Consider the following 16,064-nt stretch of genomic DNA (forward strand, 5'->3'; position numbering starts at 1 on the left):
AGGTTAATTTCTCCCCAACAGTGATACGTGTTTAACAACCCCTGAGCTTATGTCTTGGATGTTTAATTGAAAACTATAATAGAAGTTCTTCTTCGTTGAGCAACACATGAGAAATTTCTGAAACATTAGTTTTCTTATACTAAGTAGGCAGGCCAAGGAGGCGAGCAGTTCACCCTTGCTGACCTGGGGAAAATCTTTCTGCAGTGGTCCATGCTGGTCTCCAGGGTCCTGAGAATTTACGGAAAGAGAGTGAGATGCTTTCAGGGCCTGCGGGTCTGGGGTCCTGAGTGGAGGGCTGTAGCGTGGGCCTGTGGACAGACACTGGGTGCAGCCACGTGTGTGCTGATGGAATCACAAGGGGTTCGTTGCCGTAAGGGGGAGAGCTATCTCCCTCTCTTAGGTAACAGGGCAGGGCTGTCGCAGACTTCCCCTGGCCTGCGTATGGTTGGGTCAGCCCTGCCACTGCTTTGTGGTGTCATATCCTCCTCTGGGGACATGCCAGAGGTGCCTGCACTGGCGCCGACCCGGCAGTCCTAGGTCTTGTTGGGTCCTGCACAGGATGGCTCTCTCACACGCTGATAGACTCTGCTGACACACCTCTGGTGATGGGGCTTGCTCTCTCCTGAGACAGCAGGTTTTTTTTCTTGAAATAGCTCCATCTGCTTGCAAGATCTTATTTATATTAGCTAAGATCAGAGTTCCCACAATTAATTTCTTCCCTCTGGATTACAAGAAGGTGACAGAACCTGCCCCTTGGGACATTAGTGGAGAGAGGGAGACCTCTCCAAGCCTAGGAAAGGTAGAGATTGGGGGCATGAGGGGGTTCAGGGGAGGTATTAGCGTGGCCAAAAAGTCCATTACTTTTTTTCTGTATGATGGCTCTAGTATGGAAAGTAAAGTCTTAGTTGACTTTAACTTCATTCAAAACCCCAATTTTGTTAGATTGTATTGTGACAGCTGTCATATCAGTGTGCATTTAAAAAAAACTTATTAAAATTAGTTAATTTTGTGCAGCCATTTTAATATTGAAGATGGAAGAAGATATGCAATGTTTTTGGTGTATTATGCTTTATTATTTCAAAAACGCAACTGAAATACAAAAAAAGATTTGTGCAGTGTATGGAGAAGGTGCTGTGACTGATCGAACATATCAAAAGTGGTTTGCAAAGTTTCTTGTACTATTGAGATTTTGGCCAAATAATTCTTTGATGTGGGGCTCTCTTGTGCATTGGAAGATGTTTAGCAGCACCCCTGGCTTCTGCCCACTAGAAGCCAATAGCAAGAAATAGCTGACATACTCAAAATATCCAAATCAATAAAGTTATTGGTGATAATGAAAAATGTGTCTTGTATTTTATGGAAAAAACGTAACAGACTTTTTGGCCAGCCCAGTACTGACCCAGCCAGACTTGCTGAGTTGGGGTGGAAGAGAGTGGTATTCAGATAGACGCCAGGCTCCTGACAGAGTGCCTAGGGGGACAGAGGGCCATCAGCAAAGAAAAGGGGCAGGAAGGGAACAGGGATGAAGGATCCAGAAGCCCTGCAGAGAAAGCTGGACCACAGCCTTGTCCTCTGGCTTCCCTGAGAGGCCCCCGTGGCCAGGAAGGGCTGGGGGTTGCCTTGGCATTTCCATGGGGGCGGCCATGATCGGGAGCCCTCCCTCTCTCTGGGCCTCTGAGTCTCTGCTCTGCTTCTCGGCCCACAGGCACCTATGTTGGATGCTTCAGTGATGATGGCCAGGAGAGAACGCTGAAGGGGTCTGTGTTTTTTGACTTGAGAAAGATGACCGTCTCCCACTGCCAGGATGCCTGCGCTGAGTGGTAAGTGTGGGGCCCCAGACCCTCTACTCCACTGGAGGTGAGGTCAAGAGACAGTCTCCACAAGGAGGGGGCGCTCTAGCTGCCGGTTGACTGGCAGAGTGTGACTAATCAGGGTTGACTGGTCAGGTCCCAGTTGTCCAGAAAAAAGTTTATTGGTGAGGTGGCAGGGGTTATGGAAAGGGCCCTGGGCTTGGTGCCAGGAGCCCAGGGGTCTAGTCCAGCTGTGCCAAGGACTTATTGTGGCGACTTAGCCCCGAGTCTGTTTCCTTTCCTGGGCCTCAGTTTACTTGTCTGTTTAAAATAGAATAAAGGGCTTTAACCCAGATTTCTCTGAGGACCTTTTAGCTCTGTAGGAAAAGTTTTTGTGCTTATAACAAGATTTGCTCTTTCTGCTCACCCAGTCCTAACCAGACACTGGTTGTATGCCAGGGAATGGTCCCTGCACTCAAGGCTCTCGCAGTGCTCTCTGCACACGTGTTCACACGTGTGTGCAGGCGTGTGCGTGCTCGCACACAGCAGATGGGTAAAACAGAGTCGGCAGAGGTGCTCTTGACTTATTTCAGTCACATAGATTATTTCATACTTGTTGGGTCATAAATCCTCACCTCCTTCTGCTCGGTAACCACCAATTATGCCCATTTTATAGGTGGAGAAACTGAGGCCAGAGAAGGAAAGGACAGGGTCCTGTGAAGTGTGCTTTATAGTCCAGCTAAAGCTACAACTGAGACTGACAGTCTCATTTTATTCTCCTGACGGTTAAGGAACCGGAGACTCAGAGGTAGCAAGTGGTATTCAGGGTCACACAGCTAGCAAGGGAGGGGCCCAGTGAGGATGAGGAGCTGGTGTTTGGGTTTTTAATTTGGGATTTCTGTACCTAGGTCCACTGAGGTGGGAGTTTCAAAGTGCTGGCCTCTTTTCATAGTTAAAATACTGTGTGAAACGGCACTGGTTCCATTTGCTATCTTTCTTTACTATAGCATCACACCTGGGTAGAGGCGGGTAAGAGCACCCTCGGGGGAAGGAGGCTGCCGAGGGCCCTGTTTGTAACATGTGGAGGGCAATTTGGACCAGTGGTGTGCTGGAGCCAGCTCATGGCTGGCTCACGAGAGTGCACAGTTCAAGTTTTGGAAAATGTGATAAGCCCATTACTAAATCATCGGTAGCTCGACATCACCTACAGAAATTGGCAAATGCCACCAGTTAGGGCTCCTTCCCTCCCATCCTGAGGTTAACAGCTCAGCACAGCTGTGGATACACGGTCACCTGTTCCCATGGATAGCACCTGAGGGGTCAAAGCTCAGGGCTGACAGGAGGATCCCATGGGGCTGATTCAGTTAGCTTATCACAAAGGAAGGACTGTTCCCTAAACCGAGGCAGATGACCCTGAAGTCTGGCCAAGAGCGAGGGCTGAGGGTAGCCACCTGCTGAGGGCTGTGGACCCCACCCCGCCCCCTCGCCCAGACCTGACCTCTGCTCCAGGCCCAGCCCTCATCCTGGCCCCAGACGCAGCAGTCATCCTGTGATGCAGACTCAGTGCCATTGGGACACCAGCCCCAGCTCTGGGCCCAGGGCAGCTCACCGCAGGCCTCACTTGCCCCGCAGGTCCTATGTCTACGCTGGCTTGGAGGCCGGGGCAGAGTGCTACTGCGGGAACCGGCTCCCAGTGCTGAGCGTCGGGCTGGAGGAGTGCAAACACGAATGCAAGGGCGAGAAGGGTTCCGTGTGCGGGGGTGTTGGCCGGATCGCTGTCTACCGGGTGGAGGATCTGCAGCCGAGCTCCAGGAAGCGTGAGTGTGCCGGCCCCCCTCCCCATCTCTGCCTGTCCCCTGCGCTCCAACTGCCTTCCCCCGCCTGTAGCCCCTAGTCCAAATTACTTGGAACAGAAACCCTGCCCCCCTTCCTTATCATCTTCCCTGGGCAGGCTTGTCACAGAGGGGAGTGGGATTAGAGTGTGCCAAAGGTTGCCTGAGTACGTAACTGAGGCACATCTTTCTCTGTCCCCGGGAGGAGAGAGAAACTGGTCAGGAGCTTGGGTCCTAGGCTTAGATGCGTCTCAGACATCTGTGTGGCCTCAGGCAGCTCGCTTCCCTCTCTAGGTTCCAGTCTACTTTGTAAAGGACAGAGGCAGACCTAGATTTTTAGCAGTGGGGTGGACCAGATAATCTGAAAGTTTCCTAGCCATTAAACACCTAGAAATGGTGGATACAACTAAACAGACACTATTTTCCATGCATAACTGAACTAGCAAGAAAATAAGGAAATACATGGCTCCAGAAGAGAGGGAACTGAAAATCACAATGGTAAGATGAGAGTCCAGGCGATGCCACGCAGCTCCGGGTTGCTGCAGAGGGAAGTTGGTGGCTGCAGGCTGAGGTTTCACTGTCCACATGGGACAGAGATGGAGGCTTTGAGCTGGTCAAGGGTAGGGAATCAGATGGGAACTTCTGCATAAAGTGGGATTCGATGTCACTGAAGTAAAAATCAATAAAATATAAGAGTTTTTTTAGAGATAATAAAGAAGCTTTTATTTTTTTATTGTGCAATTACAATTGTCCTCATTTTTCCCCTATTACTCTCCCCTACCCTACCCACCCCCACCTCCCACATTCAATCCTCCCCTCCCTGTTGGCTTTGTCCGTGGGTCCTTTATACATGTTTCTTCATGACCTTTCCCCTTCTTTGCCCTGTCATCCCCCTTCCCCATCCCCTCTAGTTACTGTCAGTTTGTTCTTTATTTCCATGTCTCTGGTTATATTTTGCTTACTTGTTTGTTTTGTTGATGAGGTTCCACTCATAGGTGAGATCATATGGTATTTGTCCCTCACTGCCTGGCTTATTTGACTTAGCATAATGCTTTCCAGTTTCATCCATGATGTTGCAAAAGAGAGGAGCTCCTTCTTCCTTTCTGCTGTGTAGAATTCCATTGCGTAAATGTACCATAGTTTTTTGATCCACTCATTTGCTGATGGGCACTTAGGTTGCTTCCAGCACTTGGCTATTGTAGATTGTGCTACTATGAACATTGGGCTGCATAGGTTCTTTTGAAGTGATGCTTCTCTGTTTTTAGGGTATAATCCCAGCAGTGGATTTGCTGAGTCAAAAGGCAGTTCCAGTTTTAGTTTTTTGAGGAAATTCCATGCTGTTTTCTACAGTGGTTGCACCAGTCTGCATTCCCACCAATAGTGCACTAGGGTTCCCTTTTCTCCACATCCTCTCCAACACTTGTTTGTTGATTTGTTTATGATGGCCTTTCTCACCAATGTGAGATGGTATCTCATTGTGGTTTTAATTTGTATCTGTCTGAAAGCTAGTGATGCTGGGCATCCTTTCATATGTCTCTGGGCCCTCTGCAGGTTTTATTTATTTTTTTTAAATATCACCTACTAGTTCAGGGAGATAGAAAGAAAACTTGTCTGTTTTGACCTGAGCTTCAGGTGAGAAAAATATCTTCCTAAGAATTTGTATTGTAATTACGGGCCTGCATTTGTATGAGTTTTGAGTCCAGATTAGTACGATCCGCCTGGTCCTGGAAGCTCCAACATAAAGATTGGCTCTGGACCACCTGTGGCGCTGGCAGAGGCAAACCAACACCAACCCAGGGGAAAAGAGTTCCCATAGATAAATTCTTACTGAAGATAAGCTTAGAAATTAAGTACAGAACTCAGGAGGAAATAATGAGCCATGAGGGAGAGTCACTGATGCTTCAGACGGCAAGAACCCCAGGAATTCCAACTGCAAGTGCTTTCACATAGAGGTGACAACTGAGGGGGCCCAACTAGATGTGTCTGAAACTCAGGTTTGTCCTGATTGCAAGATGATGGTCCCCAGATCCACTTAATCTCATTCTAAAAGGCTCCTTTAAGAAATAAATACTACTGTGCACATCGGGAGCCATCCTTTGCATAATTGGGAGGGGCTGGGCGGGGAAGGAGCCAGAGTGTGGAGACCACCCCCCACTGCTGGCAAGGGTGAGGCAGTAGGTGACGGAGGCACTGCCCAGCGCCCAGGACAGCCGCCTCTGGCCACGCACCTAGTGACAGGGCTCTGGGACAGGAAGTGGATTAGTTTGAGGACTGGGCCAAGCTCAGGGAAAGAGGGCTTAGGTCAGAAGCTAGAACTGCAGAGGGGTGTCTGGGAGGGCTCTCCTAGCAATGAGCGTTTGCCACGCAGCACAGAAGCCTGGCTCTGAGAACCACGGGGACTGCACATGGGGCCAGAGTGACAGGGAGAGTGGCTCAGTGCTCAGGCCCGGCCAGCTGCGCCCGCTTTCGTGCTTCTAGTCAGATAGGATGTATCTGGGCACAGGGGCTCCAGATTGGGGATGGGACGGGAGTTGTAACCCTGGCGACACATTCTTTACGGATTCACTAAGGAGACCATTAATTCCACAGATAGTCATTGACACCTGCTCTGTGCCAGGCCTGGCAGGGGTCTATCAAGTTCTGCTCTGCCCCCTGGGCATCCAAACGGGCTTCCTGAGGACCAGAATGTTCCAGAATGGTTTCTTGGATCTTTGGTTTTCCTGGGTTCCAACAACAACAGCCCCCAGTGCCTCTCCTCTGCCCGCCAGCAGGACCAGGTCTATGTGTGGGCTCTGGGCTGCCCTGCCAGCTCTCCAGCCTGCTTAGCCACTGACTCAGCAATCACTGTTGTGTGTGAGGTTGCCCACTGGTTAAGGGTGAGATGGCCCAGTAGTTCTATAGCCAGCTCTGAGCTGGCTAGACTTGACACCATGGTTAATGTTGAAAACGGTGTAGTAGCTGCCCCTTTGGATGGGCTGTGGAGCCCAGGGGTTGACCTTTGCCTGCCCGCTCCCTTCTCAACAGGATGAACCAACGGGATCTCTGTCAAGAGGCAGCCAGGTGACTACCCATGTTCAATTTCAGCGTCTCCCTAGCAAGGAGCACTCACAGGAATAAGAGCCACGAATGTGCTCCCCAGGCTGGGATCAGAGATAGGAACAGAGCAGCTCATCATTGACTTCATCTTGAAGGGCTCCTTCTGCCCTAAGTGGCCCTGGGGCTGTCACCTGGGAAGCTAGGGAGGGGGACATGGATAGACTGCACTAAATGACAACCTCTCCCCCGACAGTCACTCAGTGATGACGTCTAGAGGCAGCTGAGGCTGCCGTCCCCAGCGGCTCAGGCATTGCAGTGTATGCTGGGCCCCCACATGCCCTGTTGTGTTGTTTATTCATCTGCCCAGCCCTCATTGGGCACCTGCTGTGTGTCAGGGTCAGGGCTGGAGGTGGGGAGCATAGGGGCGACCCAGTTACAGCCTCCCCCTGGAGCCGGGATGCCCACAACCCCAGTCGGTCTATGCCCTGCCTAGGCTGCTCAGCCTCCCGGTCACGTGCCCCGCAGCCTGTCTCCCGTTGTCTGTCCCACCCTAGAGCAGCTGGTTGAGGACCACAGGCCAGCTCATCTAGCTATTTTGTTCTTCGGGGGCCCGATCATGCCACAGGACAGGAAGGAATTCTGTGACCCCAGCACAAGCCACCACCCCAGGCCCTTCCACCAAAGGCCAGGGCAGCCACATCAGGGGCTGGCACGTGGGTGCATGTTGCCCCTCAGAACAGCTCTGGCTGCCAGGCACTATGTCGGTGAGGAAACAGAGTCCATGACATGGCCGTTTCAGAGCTAGTAACCAGCAGTGCCAGCACTTGACCTCCAGCCATTAAGATACTCAGCCTGGACTGTTTTCCTGGCACCAGGCTGCTTTCCTTCATTTGTGCCCAAATAGGTTGGTGTCCTGACGTCCAGACTACCAGTGCCATGGTTGGTCAGAGGGGCTTCCAGATCCAGGGCTCCGTCTTGCTTTGCAGTTTTGCATGGACAGCCCTCCTGCTGTGGTGCTGGCTGGTGAGGGTTTCTGCTGCTGGTCGTGGGCTGCAGCAGGCAGAGGGAGCAGGCAGAGATGCTGGGCACCAGGAGGTCTGGTGTTCAGAGGAGCCTGGGGTGAGACTCAGGATGCCATCCGGAGAAACTCGGATGCAACTGGAAGAAGTATGCGCCGTTGGTGCTGGAACATTCCAGAAGGTTTGTTCAGCACGAGGGAAGCTAACTAGGGATCGACAGTTTTCCACCTAAAGATCTGGAGAACACTGTGGCCAGAGGCTTCCTCTGTAACACAGATTTAAGGAGTATTCCTAGAATTTGGTGGGAGTTCACGATCGGGGAGGAAGCAAAACAGTGGTAGACTCAATGGCACAGTGAGAGAGATTGCGGCAGGATTTCAGATATCCAAATCTACTTTTCTTTGCACACGTTCATGGGGAAGTCATAGACTTTTCCAGAGTATTGGCCTCTCCGGTCACCTCTTGCAGAATCCGGCCCATAATGGGTATACAATCCAGATGGTGGAAGGCAGGAAGGAAGGAAAGGAGGAAGTTGTGGAGGGAGGAAGGAAGGAAGGAAGGAAGGCTGGCAGGAAGGAAGGAAGGAAGGAAGGAAGGAAGGAAGGAAGGAAGGAAGGAAGGAAGGAAGGAAGGACACCATCTCCTGAGAGCTGGTGGCAATAGTAAGACCTGAAGTTTCAGACAAGTGGCCCCTTGTCAGTGACCCAGGGTGACCAAGGTTCTGGTGCCTGGTTTCTCTCAGGAGCTTAGCTTAACCACACCCCATCCAGGGCAGTTTGCCTTCTCTGACATGAAACCTGTCCCTCCTGAGGAAGGTTACACCTGTTCCAGGATCTGAAGTCACCAGCTTCTCTCAGGACAGACACCAATAGCCATGAGCACCACTTCTCACTGGAACCCCTTTTCTTCCCTAGGGAGGACAGTCACGTACCGGGGCTGCTTCAGACTGCCGGAGAACGTCACACACGCCTTCCCCGACTCCCTGATACAAGCCAATATGACAGTGGAGGCGTGTTCCGGATTTTGTGCCCAGAAAGTAAGACCAATTATATCCACTCCATTCCAACATGCGAGGTGGTCTCAGGGGGCAGGGGCCAGTGCTGGACTGCAGACATCTGTCCGCTCCCGGAGTGGCGGGCCCTGCCACTGACATCGCTGAGGGTCCCCGCAGGGAGCCCGTTGCTAGGGCTGGTGATTCCAGGCTGGATGGGGAATTGTCAGCGAAAGTTGTAAAAGCTGAAAGGATCGTGCCTTTCTCGACGTGAGCTTTTGGCACCAGTGTCAGATGTTAAGTTTTAAGACTCGGTTTGGCAGCAAGAAGATGCTGGCTCGGGACCTGGGGACAGCAGATGGATTTTCTGTTCTATGTGCTAACGGTGTTGGGCCATGAACCTGACTTCAGGGGCTGTGTTCACACAGGCGGGCACCTTTGGTTCAGCATGGGCTGAGGAGTTGGGCTGAGGAGTGGAGCTGACTCTGTGCAAGGGCGGGGCGGGGCACCAAAGGCCATTGCCACTGGTGTTAGCTCTGGGTCGGGAACGTTGGCCAAGGCCAGGCAGGGCTTGCAAACAAAAGGCAGTACCTGGGAACTGCTAAGCGAGGCTGTTGACACCAGCAGGCTGTCCAAAGAGCAGTGAGGTCCGGGGATGGAGCACAGTAGTCTCCAGACTGCTCTGGATGCTACAGCCCTAGAAATGGCCCTCTGTGGCATTAGGCTGGGGTTTGGGGCTGCTGCTGTGTGCAGGGTTCAGCAGCCTTAATGGGGCCGTGATACCTGGCTGTGTAACAGAGTGGGGCTAGGAGAGAGGAGGGCCTCGGCGATGATGATGATGACGAAGATGATGGTAGTTATCCACAGTAGCTAACATGTATTGATCATTTATTCCATGCCAGGTACTGTTCCAAGCCCAAAAGTGTCAATCCATTTAATCTTCCTATCCCTATGGGATAGTTGCTGTGAGTATCTGCATTTCGCAGGTGAGGAAACGGAGGCAGGGAGAGCTTCAGCATTCTGCCTGGGTTCACACAGATAGTAAGAAGGGAGCCAGGATTTGAAGTCAGTATAGCTCCATAGCCTGCTGGTGGTTTGAAGGGCACAGGAAGTGGGCCTCAGGGAAGGCAGATGAGGTTGGGTATGAAGGAGCCTGCCCCTCCACAGGTTCACCCCCTCCCTGGGAGCAAGCCCTCCTCAGCTTGAGATGCTTCCCCTAGAGGTGAGTGGAGACAAAGCCTTTCGTGGGCACTTTCCCCTTGCACGCATGCAGCCTTTGAAGTGGCTCTCTTGCGCGTCCAGCACTTCCGAAGCCTCTGCCAAGGATGTCTTGGGCATCAGGGAATCACAAGACACATGCAGTGAGCCATGAACAGTTTGTTGATTTGCAGACATCTGGCCTGAGGATCTCTACTTCCCCTCTCTCCCTCTTGGGAGCAGAGCCCGGGGTAGAGGCAGCAGGGACACCTGCTTGTGTGCGTGCAAGAAAACAAGCTGCTTCCCAGGGCTGTCTTCACACCTGCAGTCAGAGTAGGTCCCTGGAGAGCCCCCACTGGAGTCCGAGGAGCTCGGCTGGGCCCGACCAGGCTGCAGGCCTGCAGAGGTGTCCTGTGTGCGGGGTGTTATGCTAGGGGTCCACCCACCAGTGCTCTGCTTTCACCCTCCCAGCCCCTCCCCGCACACCCCGAGGGGGATGCTCTGATCCCCGCTTGCTGCAGAGGCAATGCAGGTTCACACACAGGCATGGACTGACTGGCTGCACAGCCCAGTCTGGACACCACGCCCCTGTGCTTTCGCGCTGCTGCCTTTGTGTGACATTGCAGGGAGGGGGACCGGGAGGTAAAGCAAGCAGGCAACAGGAGCAAGGAGAAGAAAGAAGACATGACAGACAATAGACATCACTGCCGTGTGTCCTTAGTGTCGTAAAATATTTTTAACAGGTAAAACGCTCCCATGGAACACAATAAAAAGACACCAAAGTGCCCGGAGGGGAGAGTCTTCCTGTCGTCCCTGGTGGCACCCCCCACTTCTAGTGTCTGTCCTTCCTCGGAGGTAGCTTATGGCCCTGACTTCCTGTGTCCACTCTCAGGGAGATTCTATGACCATTCAAGCAACTGCTTCTTTCAGAGGCGTTGCCTCTTCACAAACCCACAGATGGGGACGCGCTGCTCGCTCTCCCCCGTACCGGACTCCTTTCCCTCGGCAATCTGTCTTAGCGATTGCTCCCTATTGGCAAGGAAAGTGCTTTCCCAATCTTTTATTCCATTACACGGATGTCCTATAATTTATTTAACCAATCCCCTGCTGCTACACATTTAGCTTGTTTCCAGTCTTTTGCTTTTACAAATAAGGCTGCAATGGCTCTCCTTGTGGGTGGCCTATTTTGTTTCGGTGGATCTGTGAGACAGAGTTCCAGGGAGACAGACGCTGGGTCACAGGCTGCCTGTCCTCACCGTGTTGGCGAACACTGCCGTGTTGCCCTTGGCCAAGGTTATGTTAATGTTACGCCCCCACCAGCGATGGGGGAGAGGGAAATGAGGTTCCCGTGTCTTCTTTTAGGGACAGAGACTTCAAAGCAGCCTCCTAGGTGGATATCCCAGTGTTCTGGGGACGCCTTCTCTGGGGCAGCCCGCGAGGGCCCAGAGATTCCTGCCTTGTGATTACAGACACACAGCTTGAAGATTTAAAACTCTTCCCCTTCTATTTTCAGCCTGTCTTCATTTTTACTGGCACAGATCCACGTGGCTGCAATTCCACAGTGGAGTGTGTGCCAAAGGTACCTGCAGGCGCTTGATCTCTTCTGCCATTTTGCACTTTAGCACCTTGTACGTCTCTCCTTGTGTGTTTCAAGGACAAGCTACCTGCTCAGCTGTGGCTAGTGCTGGTGGGAGTTGTCAAGGTCAGTACCGGGAAGAGAGGGCATCTAGGATTCTCTGAAGTAGTCTTTGCCCCCAGGGTTTGTTTCTTTTCCTGGCCTCGCCAGTAGTGGCTGGCGGGAGGAGGGGGTGGGTGTTTCCGCCAGTCCCATTGTTCAGACGCTCAGAACTTTGCAGCTGTGAGGAACAGAGTCACCGTTTCCAGCTTTAATGCTGAAAGCCGGTCTTGGCAGGACACAAGCAGCAAGATGTGGCCAAACACCTATGCTGACAGTTATGGGGGGTGGGGTGGGGGTGCCAACAGAGCTCAGAGTGGGGGAGACCAGGCCCCACTCATGAGGTAGAGCTCACCCCTGGGGAGGGCCTAGGACAGGACCCGCAGAGTGAAGTCTGTGCCTGATGGGGGTGAGGGAGGCTGGGCGGCGGACTTAGGGAGGACTGCACCTTTGCAGAAGGGTTGGAGCGGGAAGATGTGGGGCCATGCCAACAGGCGGACGAGGGGTGTGAGGGGTACATCGTAAAACTAGGCAACTGTTGAGCAGGAGGGGGCTGGTGGAAAGCAGCCCAACCTGCCCGGAGTGGAGGGCTGTACAGTGTGGTGTGGAAGGTGGGGTGGGGACAAATTGCAGTGGGCCTCGGATGCCTGCCTCAAAGTCCAGATGTTTTTTGGTGGGTAGCAGGGAGCCACTGTGGTGTGCCCAGCGTGGCACTTTACAGCTGCAGGTGGGATGCTCCTGGGGTGGGGGGAGGGGGAGGTGTTCTCTGTGGATCCCTTTGTTTTAGGATCGGTTTGTGCATTGTAGGATGTTTAGGAGCATTTTTACCCAAACTGTCTCCAAACAAGACCAAATGTCCCCTGAAGGACAAGATTGTCCCCTCATGCCCGGTCAGAACCACTCACTGCCCTAGGGGGCAGCTCAGCAATGCCCAGACGCGGCCTACATTCGCCACGAGTCTGCACCCTGCTGGGCAATTGTGTTTTCCACCTGTCTGGTAAGGATGCAGAAGGAAGTTCTGCCTCCGGTGCTGAGGTCTGGTGGATGTGAGATCAGTTGGAAGTCCAGCTGACCCAGGCCTGCAGTGACCAGCGACCTCTGCAGGAATGGTTTTCTCTCTTCTCTCCTGGATGCGGAGGGTGGGTGAGAGAGGGAAAGTCAGGGATGTCTGGCTATACTTTCCTGTCTGAAGTGCCAAGCGCTTTCTCCCCAGAGAGGCCAGTAGCACCGAGGCTGCAGGGTTGACCCAGTGGAAGCTTCGTCTCATCCTAATTTGGCTGAAAGACAAGCTGAGATGTTCTGTGATATGGAAATGGTTCCATTAAGCCACAGCCATACAGTGGACTACAACGCAGCCATTGAAAATGTTTGCAGAGACTTTTATGATGGAAAATGCTCACAGAAGAATTTTAAATGGGACAGCGCTAAATCTGGGGGAGGGGACTAAGGGCTTCATTAGGTCTGGCTGGGTCCTGGCCCCTCCTCCTTCCCACCGCAGCAGATGTGAGAGGTGGGGCTTGGAAACAGGAAAAGAGGGGGAGCTCCCCTCGCAGTGCCCAGCAACCATCTGGGGTTTATTTGAAGCCCCAGAATAAAACCTCTGTTGTTTTTTGCTAGCTAGTGGAAATGGATTCAGGGTGCTCCACGAGTGAGTGTGGTTTGACAGAAAAAGAACATTTTGGGGATTACCAGCTTCTTAACGATCTCTCTCTGCCAGCAAGAGGGTCTTGACCAATGTGATGTGTTTTTAAACACAGTAAAATGATCTTGTCCAATTGTCTGTGACCATATCGGAGATGGAAGGAAATCTGCTCACTCTCGGAACTCAGGGACCTATCACCTCCTTATTTGGACCGAGGTGAGGACGAGGAGGGAGGGAGGAGCTTAGACATTTGCGTTGTTGCCAATTCCGATCTGGGGGTGATTAGGTTTGAAGCCCGATATTTGTGTGCAAACAGATAGACCATTCGTGGGGGTGTGCGGTCCCACAGTGGGGCTGAGGAGTGCAATCCAACACCATCTGTAAATCGGTTGCTAACGTGAAAGCTTCACCAGCTGTTATGCCTTGTGATCTGAGGTTTTATCTGCCAGCCATGGCTGGTGGTTCTACCGAGAAGGGAGTCGGAGGGACAGGATGGGGGAGGGAGGAGGGGGTCTTTCTTTTTGCCCTCTTTTAGTCTCTTTTGGGTGTATAAGTTCTTCCTAGAGAATATTAGTCTCCTGGATGTTTTCCCATTGACATTTCCTCTAGGGGATTTTCTTTGGCCATTTAATGGCGGCACTAACCCAGCTGCCTGTGAAAGGGAAAAGTGCGTATTAATGTGGAGCCTGCTTGTTCTCTGCTGGGCGGGTGCTCTGCCTAAATCCACTTGGACCCCGACAGATGCCGTCTGTCCTGGTGGACTGGCTGCCTCCATGGAGCATGCAATCCCACACTCTGCCAAGGTCGGGTCTGTAGGAGTCTGGGCTTTGTGAATTATTACCTCGACATTAAGAATTCTTTTCTTTGCCAACATGCTGTAGAGTCATTCCGGTAGGTGCCTGATAGGGTGTGGCTCTGGATCTCTTATAAAAATCCTATAGTAAACCTGTTGGTGTTATTCTGTGTGTCTCTAATGAACATGGATTATTTTCTTTGCGGGGAGTCACACAGGTTTTATTTTAAGAAGTTTCAGAAATTTTTGGAAATGTAGAAATAAAATTAAAACTCCCTTCTAACTTTACCACGTCAGAAAGACAACTAATAAGATTGTGCACACTTTTGGTCTTTTATTATAGGTACACACACACACACACACACACATCTGTATCTACATAGAGACAGGTAGACGTGGGTCTGTTTTTAATGAATTGACTCTTTCCTCCCATTTGTTTGCTTTTCTCATTTAGTGTCCCGTGAGCCTCCTGTGGCCATGCTTCACAGCTATACGGTGATCTTTCCATCCTCTGCTGTCAGACTTTTAGGCTTTTTCTTGTTTTTCCCTTTTGTTATTATAAACGGTACTGCGGAGCACAACACCCTTGCGGGGAGACCTCTGAGCGTGTTCATGATTATTTCCGGGGGCTATGTTGTCAGATGAGAATTGCAGGGGCAAAGGATGTGTGCATTTTCAATGTGCACTTAAGAATTTCAGTACAGTTTGAGCAGTGAGTCACCTGGCCTCTCATTCTGAAGATGGTGGGGAGGCAGCTTAAAGTCACAGTGACCTGGGTTCAGAGCCTTGCTCTGCCCCTTTCTCACTTTGTGATCCTGGTGAATCACATAGCTGAGACCTTACTGTCCTCGTGCACTGAGAGGGATTGGCGGTGGCAGAAATGCCTCACGGGACAGTGAGGGGGACTCGGTGACGTTGTGGACATGAAAGAGTTCTGTGATTCGGGTGTCTCTTGCACAGCAAGTGTTCCAGATGATGAAATAATGGTCATTATTACTCAGCTTCCCCTGGTTCCTTTGCTGTGTGTGGCATGTTTGGGAAACTGCCCAAGATTGGGGACTGGTCCTCTCCCTTTTCAGCGGAAACCCAGGCTCCTTGGGATCCTGCGGGTTTGGTGGTTCTGAGCCACAGTGTTTAAGGGGCTCTTCTTTCTGATGCGTGTTTGGCTCTGACGGGGAGGGTGTTGCATGGAGAGGGTCAGGGGGTCTCCTGGCTGGGGCTCAGTGTCTGCAGAGAGCCACTGCCCAAGGGAACATCCCATAGATGCCCCTGGAGACACTGACATTTGCCCCAAATCTTGAAGCAGCCCCTTCGAGGCTGGACACATGCAAGGGGACTGTTAGTCAGTTCTTCTTATGGAGAAGGCCCTGCCCCCACCCCAAACCTTTAGCCTCCCCTGGACTCAGGCCAGCCGAGTTGGCTGGGTGTCTCCCCTCTGACAGGCACCTCACAAGCGTTTCAGTCCATCCTCAAACCCGCCTTACAGATGCAGAAATCAGAACTCAGTCCATCTTCCTGTAATCTCACACCTGCTGACTCCAAAGCCTATGGTCATTAAGCTATGCCCCTTTCACAGGTGATAAAACCAAGGCTCAGAGATGCTCAGTAGCTTGTGGACACCATGTAGCCTGACTCCAAGCCTCAGTCTGGCTCCGCCTTTCCAAACCACACAACCCCCACTCTGCACTCAGACCCCGGGCTCTCAATCACAGTACCAGCCGACGGGTCTTCAGTCAACTTGACGTTTGCCCGAAATCACCAAACGTAAAAGTTGGCCCCTCATGGCCCATATGCAGCCACCTGTGTGGATGTCTTTGTTCCCTTTTTGTATTTTGAATGTCAGACTTGCCTCTGGAGGGGAGGGAGCTGCCCTGGAGAAAAAGACTGGTCAAAACTCACCTCTGGCTAGTTTGCAGATTTCTTCCAAAAATCCATGCAATCATGTGTTTGCCTCCAAGGAGTTGAGTGTGATAAAGCCCCAGACTGGACCCCAGGAAGCTGGCTCTGTTCCACTCCTCCTGATGGTCTAAGGTCTTGGGCTGCTCACTGCCAGGCTCCAAGCCTCAGTTTTCCTTCCAAAACTTGAAAT

At 52.0% G+C, this 16,064-nt stretch overlaps 1 protein-coding gene across 5 annotated transcripts in view; it reads left to right on the top strand.

Moving 5' to 3' along the window:
- WSCD1 (WSC domain containing 1) overlaps positions 1–16,064 on the top strand; it is a 50,593-nt gene that overhangs the window by 13,965 nt on the left and 20,564 nt on the right. For all 5 annotated transcript variants that reach the window (XM_071219309.1, XM_053911555.2, XM_053911553.2 and 2 more), the window contains 3 exons: positions 1,706–1,820; positions 3,423–3,607; positions 8,592–8,713. In XM_071219309.1, coding sequence (XP_071075410.1) covers positions 1,706–1,820; positions 3,423–3,607; positions 8,592–8,713 — 422 coding nt within the window. The remainder of the gene's footprint in view (positions 1–1,705; positions 1,821–3,422; positions 3,608–8,591; positions 8,714–16,064) is intronic.

The sequence above is a fragment of the Desmodus rotundus genome, chromosome 9 (assembly GCF_022682495.2).
Source record: "Desmodus rotundus isolate HL8 chromosome 9, HLdesRot8A.1, whole genome shotgun sequence".
Classification (NCBI taxonomy): Eukaryota; Metazoa; Chordata; class Mammalia; order Chiroptera; family Phyllostomidae; genus Desmodus; species Desmodus rotundus.